The sequence below is a fragment of the Lacerta agilis genome, chromosome 16 (genome assembly GCF_009819535.1).
Source record: "Lacerta agilis isolate rLacAgi1 chromosome 16, rLacAgi1.pri, whole genome shotgun sequence".
Taxonomy (NCBI): Eukaryota; Metazoa; Chordata; class Lepidosauria; order Squamata; family Lacertidae; genus Lacerta; species Lacerta agilis.
In genome coordinates, this window is record NC_046327.1 from 36253059 (window position 1) to 36266350 (window position 13292).

A 13292-nucleotide genomic window follows, 5' to 3' on the forward strand; every position below is an offset into this window, starting at 1 on the left:
GCAGAAGTCTTCTCAGTGGGTGCTTTATGATCTTAACATAGGAGGCTGTGGGGCAGATGTCAAAAATAACAGGGAAAGGGTGGTCACAATTGAGGACAGCATGTGATAGGTTTTTATTGGGGAGCTAATGGGAGCTATGCACCAAGATGTTTGAGTTTTAGATCTAGAATAATTTGTAGCACGAGAGTCAAAATTTTCCTTGACTCAGTCTGTGGTTCTAGGTAAAGAGAGTGACCAAAGTTTGAGTGAGGAGGTATGAAGACTGGTTTTCAGGATGCCATATTCTAGGCGGCATTTGCTTAGCCTTGTGTTTGGTGATAACTTTCCCTCCAGGATGATGAAGAAGGTGAGGAAGGTGAAGAGGAGGAAGATGACGATGATGGCTCCGAGATGGAGTTAGATGAAGACTACCCTGATATGAATGCCTCCCCACTGGTGCGTTTTGAGCGCTTTGACCGTGAAGATGACCTCATCATTGAGTTTGACAACATGTTCTCCAGCGCCAGTAAGAACTCTAAAAACTGGAAAGCCACAGGACATGGCTGATTCTGGGGGGGCTGGGAGCCAGGATACTAAACTTTCCCCCACATCCTATGAACTTGGGAGCTGGGGTTTTATTTGAAATGGAATAGCATTCTCTGTCCGGTGGGACGGAAACATCCACATAATGGTTGTCTCCTTCCCACTGCCCAAAACAGGCAGGATCAGGCAACCAGGCTTTGGCCACATTCAGCTTCATCTCAGTTCCTTTTCCTGCCTTAGCCATGATCAGTGCTGTGTTCTAGCACATGATCTGTTTTCTAGCTCCAAAATGTTCCTCTGAAATTTGGGAGGCTTTGTAATTATGGCTTTGTTGACCCTATTTCAGGCTAGTTCTTGTCTCCAGAGAAATTATATTTGTATGCCTTCAAAGCCCCATCTTGGCTTGCTAACTTTGCCTGTTTCTATTCCCAGCGGATATTCCTCCGTCACCTGGCAATATTCCTGCCACTCATCCACTCATGGTACGGCATGCAGACCATAGCTCCTTGACTTTGGGTAGTGGCTCCTCCACTACGCGATTGGCACAAGGCATTGGCCGCAGCCAGAGGACCCTTCGGCAGCTGACAGCAAACACTGGCCATACCATCCATGTTCATTACCCTGGCACCCGCCAGCCCAACCCACCTCTGATCCTGCAGAGGTGAGACTTGAGGGAGTGGAGGAGTATCACATTTTGCCAAAAGCTGTAAAATACAGAACAGTGAATTGTTCTGGCAACATCCCAACCCAGTTTGGTTTGCCCCAGTGTTCCCCATAATCTTGTTCTTAGAACTGGGGCACTCTTTTAGAAGTCACTGCATCTCTGTGTAGGAAAACAAGTGTTCCCTTTATGTCTTCCTTAGGTTGTTGGGCCCTTCAGCAGCTGCAGATATTCTTCAACTAAGCAGTAGCCTCCCGCTCCAAAGCAGAGGTCGAGCTCGCCTTCTAGTAGGCAACGACGATGTGCACATAATCGCTCGCTCAGATGATGAGTTGTTGGATGACTTCTTCCATGACCAGAGCACAGCCACCAGCCAGGCAGGCAAGTCCTTAAGACTGCTTACTAGATTTTTAGGTAAAATCAAAAGGACCAATCCAATGGATTGAAACTCTACAGTGGGGATGGCTCACCTTTTGGGGGCCACATCAACCCCATGGTCAGCCCTCAGGGAGCCAAAGTGTAAATATGGGTGCAGTGAGAACTGCAGTTCTCAAGGCTACCTTCCAAAGCAGGACTTTTTGGGAGTGGTTGGTCAGTAACATTTTTTGCAATTTCAATTTTTCATTAAAAAAAATATAAATGGAAAATTTTGAGGGATGCTTAGGAGACTGCAAAAGAACATTTTGTGAATTAGCAGTCAGGTGCCTACAACATTTTGATACCACGGTGCATCAATTCAAACATCTTTATCAATGGAGTCAGTTCACATTTTCAGCTGTCAGGCAGATGTGGAGAAATGCAGAATGGCTGGCCAACGGCACAGCTGTGGGTCTTGAGAGTGTTGCTGAGCTGTTGTATGGATTGGCTTATCAGTAATATATCCTCCACTTTTCTTTCTATAGGAACCTTGTCAAGCATCCCTACTGCCCTGACACGCTGGACAGAAGAATGCAAAGTTCTAGATGCAGAAAGCATGCATGACTGTGTGTCAGGTGAGCTAACAAGTAACTTTCCTTGCTTCAGCCAATGCAGGCCCTTCTCTGTTTGGCGCTATTTAATCTGGTGCTTTTTCTCCATCCAGTGGTCAAAGTTCCCATTATCAACCACCTGGAGGCATTGAGAGATGAGGAACTAGAGGAGCGTAGAGAGAAGAGGCGCAAACAGCTGGCTGAGGAGGAGGCCAAAGTTGCAGACAAGGCCAAGGAGGCAGAAGACAAAGAGCAAAATGCCCAGGTTAGAAGCCCAACTTGAGAATCTGTGACCTTTTTTAAAAGCTTGTTAAATGGCAAACTTTCAGCAGGGCTGATTTCATCTGGTATGGTTTTCATTATGGAAGCTGCATTGTGACAGGGGTGTGGGGACAGGACTAAGAGTTGTATTCATTGTAGCACTAAGGCAATTGTTAAATTAGCACAAGGCTTTCTGCTTGCACAATGGAACACTCTCCTCCTGTGCATCCCTAAATCTGTTCTAGGGGTGTTTTCCCAAATCCTCCGGAGAAGTTTCAGGGAGGGCATGGGCTGCAAGCAGGGAACGTGGTAATGCTTCCACTAGTAGCACGAATCAGTTGACTATCACCTTGAATATATGCAGCTGGGTTGTAAATGAGAGAAGCATAGTACCTATAATTTGGAATGAAAATGCCAGCAGACGTATTTAGGTCTTGGTAGCTTGGTAAGACAGCAAATCTGTTTTGCTCCAGAGCAAGAATGTGATTTTTTTTTTGTAAACTTTAAATTATGGCAAGTGGGCCACCTTAAAAAAAAGTTGGGGGTGTTCATTCACTTAACTCCCGCTGTCATTTCAGTATGTAATTCCACATGTCTGTGTGCTCTTTTGCACATGGCAGACAGAGATGAAATCAGAGAATAAACCTCTGTTCCTTTCTTTCCTATCAGGAAGGCAAGCAGAAATTCAGACAGACTGAGAGCTGATCTTTCTTAGTAATTCTTTGTAAGAAGGAAAGTCACCACATTCCTTTCCCAGAGCCAGGTCTTACACCTGTTCTTTTTAAAAACACCCCACCCACACATTGTTACAGGAACAAAAGAAACTGTGTTATCAAGAATAGAGAAACCAGCAGTAAGTGGAATATGGTAACAGTCATACCTATAATAGTTAGCAGAGACAGGGATGGACACACTTTAATGTGTTAAAAATTGTAAACAACTTCATTTGTGTTTTACTAATTAAGTGGTTTCTTCATATCTCTACCTATCAAATGAGTGCTATGAGGACATTGTCATGAAGTTTACTCATTGATGTAATTGTATTGGATTGATATCTTTAGCCATTGTTCCAAACATTTGCAGAAGAGAAAGTGGTCATTCTCTTACTCTTTCAATAAAGAATTTAGCTGTTAAATCTCAAATAAGGTGAAGGAAATCGAAGACAGTTTAGCACACGGGTGTCAAACACAAGGCCCGTGGGCCGAATCCGGCCCGCCAGACCTCGTCATGTGGCCCGTGTAGCCGCCACCGGCCGCAGGGGCGGAGAGAGGCTCCGCGCCGCCTGGGGCGGCAGCGCGGAGGAGGCACCCCCTGGGGGCGGGGCACCGTGACGTTGCGTCATGATGTCACGACGCAACGTCAGGACTGAGTGCGCACGTGCAAAATGTTGCACATGCGCACTCTGTCGCTGGGCTCCCGCTTCTGCAGCGACTTTGCGAGCCCTCTGAGTGAAAAAGTGGCTGGGGGGGGGGGCTGCCGCGCGTGATCAGCAGCTGCCCCCAAGCCGCCTTTTCATCCGGCGGGCTCGCAGCATCGCTGCTGATAGCGGCAGCAGCGGCGGAGTGCGCACATGTGAGATGTCGCGTGTGCGCACTCCGTCGCTGGGCTCCCGCCGCTGCTGTCGCTCTGCTGCCGCTATCAGCGGCGATGCTGCGAGCCCGCTGGATGAAAAGGCGGCTTGGCGGCAGCTGCCGATCACGCGCGGCAGCCCCCCCAAGCTGCATTTTCACTCAGAGGGCTCGCAAAGTCGTTGCGGAAACGGCAGCAGCAGCGGGAGCCCAGCGATGGAGTGCGCACGCGCGACATTATTACTTACATTATTACAAAAAACAGTAATAATTGAATGCAGTGACAATAATTTATGATAATAAAGAGTGGACACATAGTCCTACAGATACAACCGGCCCTTTGAGGGTGACCAAACTGCTGATGTGGCCCCCGATGAATTTGAGTTTGACACCCCTTTAGCAAGATTGTTTTTTGATCTGAGGGAATAGAATATCTTGACATTTTTCTGTATATAATCTATACATGCCGGATATCTTTGTCAACCAGTTACAGAAAGGAAAACTTAACGACGCATTTTCCAGCAGTATTTAGAATGCTTGCTTCTCTGTAGAAGAGAACATTTTGATAGATGTGCCTCACTGGACTAGATGAAAATCGGGCAGAGCTGTTGTAGCAAAAGGCATACAGTGGAACCTCGGGTTACGTACTGTCCTCCTTACGAACACTTCGGGTAACGAGCTCCGCTAACCCAGAAGTAGGTCCCCTGGTAGCAAACTTTGCCCTGGGATGTGAGCAGAAGTCGCATGGCAGTGGTGCAGCAGCAGTGGAAGGCCCCATTAGCAAAAACGTGCCTCAGGTTGAAAACTGTTTTGGGTTAAGAATAGACCTCTGGAATGAATTAAGTTCATAACCAGAGGTACCACTGTAGAGGGAAGGTACAGCTGTGACCTGAGGCTTCTGCCTCCTTTCCTTGTCCTAGGTTTCAGAAGCTACATAGGCAGTTTCCTGCCCAGATGAGTTTTAATCAGATGAATCTTCACTTACTTTTTTTCCCTTCCCCTCTGCAGGGAGCCTTACCTCAGTCAAACAGCTCTGCTGAGCAGAACCTTCCAGGTAATTTGTTCCCTTACTCTGTGTCTGTATGGTGTCTTCTCCCCTCAGCTCAGCTGAAGCAGATGCTATTCCTGGGCCCCCTGGGATGAGGTAGTAGATTGTATAGTTTTAGGGTCACACCCGGTCTTGGAGATAACTATACAATCTACTGTCTTTCCTATGAGGACTCGCAACTCGCCGTGCCAGCATTGAAGAAGAGAGAAGCCACTGAGAAACCACGCCTAGCTCAGGAGGAAAGAACATGGGCTTAAGAATGAAATTTGGAATCAAAAGCCCCTGAGTTCCTTGGTTCCATCCCTAGATGTGGAAACAAATTTGGGGGTGGGGGTTATAGTGGGATAGTGTGTCATTAGATCTTGTAGGCTGGATTCCCTGGATCTTGCTGTGGCTTGAGGAGAGGATCATCTGCATGAGTGTTCTCAAATCTATGTGAAAGGATTTTGCAGGATTTTTTTTTTTTTAACTGGCTGTTCAGATAGCGGAAGAACCAGTTGCCTGACACTGAGGCTCTGTGACAGTGCTCTTGCTGGGGTGAGGTAGTAAGTTGTATTGTTGTGGGGTAGGGATTTGTGCCCCAAATCAGAGATAACTATACAACTTACTACTTTCCCTGGGAGGAGTGAAATACCCAGGACTGGGGTGGGTGTTTGATGTGCCCAGCTTTTGAACTAACCTTGAGGCTACAGTTCTACTTTGCTGAAAGAGTGATGCCAAGTCCCTGCTTGAAATCCTTCTGCTGCTCAGTGGTGTGGGTTTTAAGACAGCCTCCCTCCCTCTCTTGGCTCCCAGATGGTGCTGCCCATCCTGATGGCTATCCCGCAGTCCCAGCTGCAGCTGAAGACACCTCTGCTGGCCCCAAGCAGACTCTGGTCACGCTGGAAAGCCCCCAACAGCAACAGCAGCAGGTGACAGGGGCAGGCGAGCTTCCTTCAGAGCTGGCGGGGCAGTCCAATGCCCAGGGTTCTGGGCAGTTGCTGATGCCGGTGGAACAGGAGGACTCAGGCCCTGGGAGGCCAAACACTGATGCTGAGGCCACACAGATGGAGCTTTCACCTGCTCCCACCATCAGTAAGTGGCCCCAGGCTTCACCCTGCAGCAGGTGTTACCCCCTCTCTGGCTGTGTGTCACTTGTATGTGCATAAACATACTCTGATTCCTCCTACCATCTTCCACACGTTCAGGAGAAGGCAGCATATATTTTCATCAGCCACCTACACAGCAGCCAGGAGCATCATAACTAGACACTGGAGGGAACATGAACCAGTGATACCAAACCATATGGGAAACAGCCCAACTCGAGAAGCTAGCCAACAGACTGAAACTGACAGAGGGGCAAATAAAAGAGGACACCTTCACCCCAGTGTGGCTCCCCTTTGTTACATACACAGCCCAACAAGACAAGAACCCACCAGCAGCATACAAATCAATATGGCTAACTTGACCCTAACAACTCCTCCGCCTCATACACACAAACAAAACTCACTGCAGCCAACTGAAGGCAACCAACCATGCTCTGCCCCCAACCTCTCTCGCCACCAATGAAAACTAATAAATGAATAGAAAGAGAACCTGCCCACGTGACTGACACAAAAAGCTTGCACATATGCTCTCCCCACTTCTCTTCTCCCCCATTCTTATACTGTCTATAACATAAGTGTCTCACATCGAGTATAACTGATCTGTAGAAAGGGTCCTGTGAACGGAAAGCAGAAATGCTGTATGTACTTTTGTAACCCAAGAAAATCTTTAATAAAAACAATTTTTTAAAAGTGCATATATTGGCATATTAACTAAAATTTGTGAAGTGAAACAAAAAGCCTACCCACCCACCTAATGATTTGATCCTAGCTATCAAAATTTGTTTGTTTGTTTGTTTGTTTTATAAGTAGCTTTTTATTGAGGTTTTAGCTCAAACTTTGAATCTCTCTCATTTCTAAAAAATAAAAATGCCATGCTGGATCAGACCTGTCAATTCAGCTCAGTATTCTGCCTTGACAGTCTTCACATGCAATTTCTAAAGCCTGTTACTCTATAGTAGGTGGTAAAGGTAAAGGGACCCCTGACCATTAGGTCCAGTCGCAGACGACTCTGGGGTTGTGGCGCTCATCTCACTTTACTGGCCAAGGGAGCCGGCGTACAGCTTCCGGGTCCTGTGGCCAGCATGACTAAGCCGCTTCTGGCAAACCAGAGCAGCACACGGAAACGCCATTTACCTTCCTGCCGGAGTGGTACCTATTTATCTACTTGCACTTTGATGTGTTTTTGAACTGCTAGGTGGGCAGGAGCTGGGACCGAGCAACGGGAGCTCACCCCGTTGTGGGGATTCGAACCACTGACCTTCTGATCGGCAAGCCCTAGGCTCAGTGGTTTAACCCACAGCGCCACCCGCGTCCCTATAGTAGGTGGTAGTGAAGGGTATATCACAGTCAAAACAAGAAGTTTCCTTGCTGAACCAGAGCCCAGCTGTAATGGGCAGCAGAATTTGAATCCAGTGTGTCAGGTTTTCAGGCAGTTTTCTATCAATGCTTCTTAGGAAGGGTGTCTAAAAACCAGAAGGAGGTCAATGGGTAGGTCTCTGTCCTTTCCATGTTCTGGGCTGAATCTGATGAAAAGAGTTCAGGTTTGACAGACGTTTGTCAGATTTCTCTCTCAGTCTTTTATTTCCTTTCCCACCAGCTTCACTTTCTCCAGAGAGGGCTGAAGACTCTGATGCCTTGACAGCAGTCAGCAGCCAGCTGGAGGGCTCACCCATGGATACCAGCAGCCTGGCCTCTTGCAACCTTGAAGAAGGAGTTGGAGAGGCTGGTGGCCCTAGCAATGTGGACCAGGCAGGGGGAGCCACTGTTGTAGCAACGGCAGACACAGCCCAGCAGAGCTCCAATGCACAGGCCCTCAGGGAGGGCCAGCCAGATCCCAGCCAGCAGGTGGATGATGGGTAAGGAGCAGTGATGAGGTGCAATGGGGTGATATGTCAATTTTAGCATTAGCACTGCACTTGCTGATACTGTCATTTACTGCTCTTCAGCTCCCCACCTGCCTCATCCTCTGAGAGCTCCTCCACCAGAGATTCGGCGGTGGCCATTTCCGGTGCTGATTCTCGGGGCATCTTGGAAGAACCCCTTCCTTCTACCAGCAGTGAGGAGGAAGACCCCTTGGCAGGTAAATGCTAGAAGAGGACATAAAAAGAGGGAGTTCTGCTAAGTCGGTGCCATTTTTCTTTGTAGGGATAGCAGCTACCTCTAACATGCTTTTTCATAGGGATAAATCTTCCGGAAGGTGTAGACCCATCTTTTCTGGCCGCTCTGCCTGATGACATCCGGCGTGAAGTGCTACAGAACCAGTTGGGTATCCGGCCTCCTGCCCGTACTGCCCCGACCACCACAACTGCTGCTACCCCAGCACCGCCCGTGGTGGGAAACCCTAGTGTGACAGAAGTCAGTCCAGAGTTCCTGGCTGCACTGCCTCCAGCAATCCAAGAGGAGGTAAGGTGGCACTTTTAAAGATTATGAGGCAATACACAGTTTAGGAAAATATAATAGAACTGTGAAATCTGAAGGAAACTCATGTAGCCTGTGACCCTGCACTGTACAAAACAAAACTTTCTGAATTTAGGATTCCTGACCTCTTAGTTAAAATTTTTTTGAATTTTTCCATTGCTTGAATTGTATTGTTTAAAACACGTAACATACAAACAAAACATAAAAAGGGAAGTCAAAATAGGAAAGTAGGTGTAAATACAAATCTTCTGGACTGCCAACTACAAGTCACAAGAAAATCTGGGCAGTTGCATTTCTCTTCTTTGCGCTTAAGTTATAAATTGCAGACCATATAAGGACAAGAGATGCAAGCTGTTTATATGGATGTGTTTGTCTCACCTTATTGCTTGTGTGATCCATAGTTCATTTCCTTGTGGTAAATTCCACATAAGGGGGATGTAATTCAGTGAAATATGTATTTCTTTGAAATATAGTGAAATTTCCAGGACTAAATTAATAATTACCAAGACTTCACACCCTAAAAGGGGCTTCCAGCTGTGGAGTTCCACCCATCATGTGGTCGCGGAACCCAGTTTCTGTCCCACATCCCTCTCACCTCAGAAAGAGAGAGAACAATTTGTGGTTGAAGGAGGGGAGTCATTTTAGAGAGATTGGTTGGGTCTTTCATTTTTGCTCTGTTCTTGCTTAACGGTAGAAGTTGTTTTTCTCTTTTCCCCTCCCATCTCAGGTGCTGGCACAACAACGGGCAGAGCAGCAGCGCCGGGAGCTGGCCCAGAGCACAAGCTCAGACACTCCCATGGACCCTGTGACTTTCATTCAGACGTTGCCATCAGACCTGCGGCGCAGTGTGCTGGAGGATATGGAGGACAGTGTTTTGGCAGTCATGCCTCCTGACATTGCTGCTGAAGCACAGGCTCTGCGGCGTGAACAAGAAGCTCGCCAGCGCCAGCTCATGCACGAGCGTCTCTTTGGCCACTCCAGCACCTCTGCCTTGTCTGCCATTTTGCGTAGCCCAGGTAAAGCACATCTGTTTCTGACATACTACTGTTTTTAGTTCTGTATGTCTCGACTCCTGATCTGATTGCTTTGCTTATTTTCTTTCCCCTAACTCAGCCTTCACAAGCCGACTGAGTGGAAACAGAGGTGTCCAGTACACACGTTTGGCTGTACAAAGAGGAGGAACCTTCCAGATGGGTGGTAGCAGCAGCCACAGCAGGTACCGGATCAGTGTTCGAAACTCTCATAGTTCTAGGCACATTTTGCAACAGGGAATTTCATTAGAGCAAGCAGTTTCTGAGCTCTGGGCGCAGTACTGCACCTAAGATTTCAGATTAAAACTGCAGGGTGGAAGGAAAGGAGGACCCTTTTCTGCCTCCCCACTTCCAGCTACTCTCTGAAGACTATAGAAGAGACCCTCTTAAGAATATTAGGGTGGTGGCAGTGGAAGGACTAGACCATGTGAAAAATGAACACAATATTTTAGCTGCAGTTCATTCATTTTCAGCCTTGTATTCTTGTTATTTAAAAAAGTGTGCCTAGACATTCTGTTGTTGCGGCCATAAGCTAAGTTTAAGGTGCCATTTAGCTCCTAGCTTTCATATCTCAGTTTCTAACACTGTAGCAGATGTATGGGGTGGAGAGGGAGGGGGGAAGGTAATGCAGTTTCTTTGGAGGGAATAAGCTGAGGGTTAGGATTCCTAGAGAAAAACCAATGTAACTTATTGGTTAAGTTGGGTATGCTTGGGAAACTAGAAATATAAAAACTTTCCCAAATTGTACAGGACCTTAAAGTCTGGAAACCAGGGGTATTATCTTGCTTCTTCCAATTATCAATCCTACCCAATAACCCCTAGTCCTTGCAGGGCTGCCATGGATTCCTTTGGGAGGAAGGGTTGGAAAATGTTTAATAAATAATACTTGGGTTGAAAAAAATCACTCCCTGCCCCATTGTGTAAGCTGAAAGATGAGCTCAGTGATCACTGGATCAGTTCAGGGATCAACTTGAAAGCTAGTGGGCAGAGTTGCCAGGCCAGCAGGATGTGCTGGTTACAGGAACCAGCTGCAAGGCACGTCATGGTAAAAACTGTCTACCCTCACTTAGATGAGACACTGCTAGAGGAGAGCTGTTCACCTTGGATGTTGTAAAGAACTCTGCTATGCTTTCAGAGTCCATTGTAGACTCTTGGTTGATATTTGTCTTGTTTCCTAGGCCATCAGGCAGCAATGTGGACAGCCTGCTCCGCCTGCGTGGACGCCTTCTGTTGGACCATGAGGCCTTGTCCTGCCTGCTGGTACTGCTTTTTGTGGATGAGCCAAAGCTGAACACTAGCCGGCTACATCGGGTGCTGCGGAACCTTTGCTACCATGCGCAGACACGCAGCTGGGTGATTCGGAGCCTGCTCTCTATCCTGCAGCGCAGCAGTGAGAGTGAACTGTGTGTAGAGACACCTAAGGGGACTGCTGCACCAGATGACAAAGGCAAAAGAGCAGCCAAGGCCTGTGCCCCTGACAGCCGGCCACTTGACCTTCTGCACAAGATGGAATCCAAAAGCTCAGGGCAGCTTTCTTGGCTCTCCGTCTCTATGGATGCTGCTCTGGGTTGCCGAACCAACATATTCCAGATCCAGCGAGCAGGAGGGCGTAAGCACACAGAGAAGCATGCTGCTGCCGGTTCCACTGTTCATATTCACCCCCAGGCTGCTCCTGTGGTCTGCCGCCATGTACTTGACACCCTCATCCAACTTGCCAAGGTGAAGACAAGGGGTGTCTAGAGTGATGCTCTCTTTTATGCAGTGGGCATTCTGTCATTATGATGAAAGTCTGAAACTTCTTGGTCTCCGTAGCTTAAGAGAAAAAGTTAAGCATTTAGATTTAGATTACAAGGAGGTAGCGCTAGACTAAATATTACAGTGAGTTCCAAACTGAGAGCAAGCAGGCAGTTAAGCTCCCTGTAATTGTTGTTGTTATTTAGTAGATTTAGATCCTGTTTGTCCATCAGCATGTTCAAGGTGGCTAACAAAATCACCATTGCATAAAAACGCCTAAAACAAATAAGTGCAAATCTGCAGCAAAAGGTGTAGGGCTCATCATTTTAAAAATGGGCGAGCAGTGTTATTTTAGTATTTCTAGGCTGCTTTTCTACCCACAGACCTTCAGAACAGCTAACAAAAGTTTTTTAAAAGTTTTGAAATTGGTTCCTCTCTCCACTGCAGTTGCTGCCAGCTAATCAGCTGATCTCTTGCTGTGCAGGGATTAAGGAAAATAATGGGCAGGCATTGGTAGCATATTCTGTACCAGGAAACATCCAGTTGTGCTAGACAAGTTAACTTCTTGGTTCCTTTCCCATTCAGAATAAATGAGATTAGTAAATAATAGCCATGGAAACGTCTTCTCAGTGGGCTAGTTTTCACATTATGCTAAACCAATATCAGTGAGACTTGCAGCCCTGTTTAGGGAAGATTTTAATCTGTGATACTCTAATGTATTTTAATGTTTGTTGGAAGCCACCCAGAGTGGCCGGGGAGACCCAGCCAGATGGGCGGGGTACAAATATTATTATTATTATTATTATTATTATTATTATTATTATTATCATCATCATCATCCACACCAGGGATTATCACAACCTCTGGTTGGTTTCAAAACAACCTGTTTTGCTTGAACTAACCAGCATTTGGGACAAACAGTAGTCCCTGGTCTGGATTTAGGGAAACTGGTGTGAGGGTAAGAACTGATGGTCCTCTGGATAGTGGAGGAAACGAAGACAGGGAAGCACGCAAGCCCATGGTTTGCAGCATCCCCCTGCTCATGTGTGACTTGCTAAATCATGTGAACGCAGCATGGGCCCTACTTTTGTTAGCATGAAGCAGCCTGAAAATAATTCTGTGAATTTAAAAGTGCAAGTTTTTTAAAATAATAACAAGAACAACAATTTTTTTGAATTTAAAACAATTTAATATCTTGTCAACAAATGGTTCCAGAGTAGTTTTTAATAGCCTATCCAATTCTTCAGTGATGATGGTTATTCAGGAGTGGGTACTCCTTACACTTTCCTCAGGGGCAGTGCTAATGTAACTAAATTTTGTGCTTGGTCCCTCCCTACTTCTAGTCCTGCCATTTTCAGGGTAGCAGAACTTTGTCAGAGCTCCATCTCGTGTTATTTTTTTCCATTGTGATGATATGGTGGGATCAGCATTTGTAAATCTGGAAGATTTTCTGACCCATGGAAGAGGGAAGCTGCTTCTGATTTTCTGCTGTATGTCACATGAAGCAAAGGACCAGAACTGGCCACAAAGAGGAGCATAGCTCTCAACTTCTTTCTGGCAAAGGGGGCCAGCTTGTTTCCCAGCCAAGGTTCACCCTGCTTTGGTTGACAGAGGGGCCATCTCCTCCTATATGAAGACTAATACCTTGTTACTATCTTACTAGCTCTGAATATGCTATTTAATATAGCTGTTAATAGTTCTGTCTTGCAGCAACCCTGAGGAATAAGTAATTACTTGGGTCCTGAGGTTATGTGCATGAGTTGCCCCCAAACCATCCAGTGAGTCCCTCACTTGTACCCGGAGTAAGGGCAAACATACATGGGGAGAGAATTGAACTTTGTGCTCTGTAGATTGTTGCCACTCAGCCAAAAACTGACTGGGAACCTGAAGAGCCAGGCACACACGTGCTGCTCTGCATGGTCCCCTTTCTCACTCTTTGCTAATTTGAAGGAAGCTCTATAGAGATTCCAAATACTGGCTTTGGTGGAAAACTGTT

General features: G+C 46.7%; 1 protein-coding gene across 13 annotated transcripts in view; it reads left to right on the forward strand.

The window, feature by feature from the left end:
* The window catches only part of HUWE1 (HECT, UBA and WWE domain containing E3 ubiquitin protein ligase 1), a 95418-nt gene that overhangs the window by 67791 nt on the left and 14335 nt on the right, over positions 1–13292 (forward strand). For all 13 annotated transcript variants that reach the window (XM_033173649.1, XM_033173647.1, XM_033173654.1 and 10 more), the window contains 13 exons: positions 334–505; positions 955–1183; positions 1386–1564; positions 2086–2175; positions 2265–2416; positions 4989–5034; positions 5824–6102; positions 7711–7969; positions 8060–8193; positions 8293–8516; positions 9259–9547; positions 9645–9747; positions 10741–11281. In XM_033173649.1, coding sequence (XP_033029540.1) covers positions 334–505; positions 955–1183; positions 1386–1564; positions 2086–2175; positions 2265–2416; positions 4989–5034; positions 5824–6102; positions 7711–7969; positions 8060–8193; positions 8293–8516; positions 9259–9547; positions 9645–9747; positions 10741–11281 — 2697 coding nt within the window. The remainder of the gene's footprint in view (positions 1–333; positions 506–954; positions 1184–1385; positions 1565–2085; positions 2176–2264; positions 2417–4988; positions 5035–5823; positions 6103–7710; positions 7970–8059; positions 8194–8292; positions 8517–9258; positions 9548–9644; positions 9748–10740; positions 11282–13292) is intronic.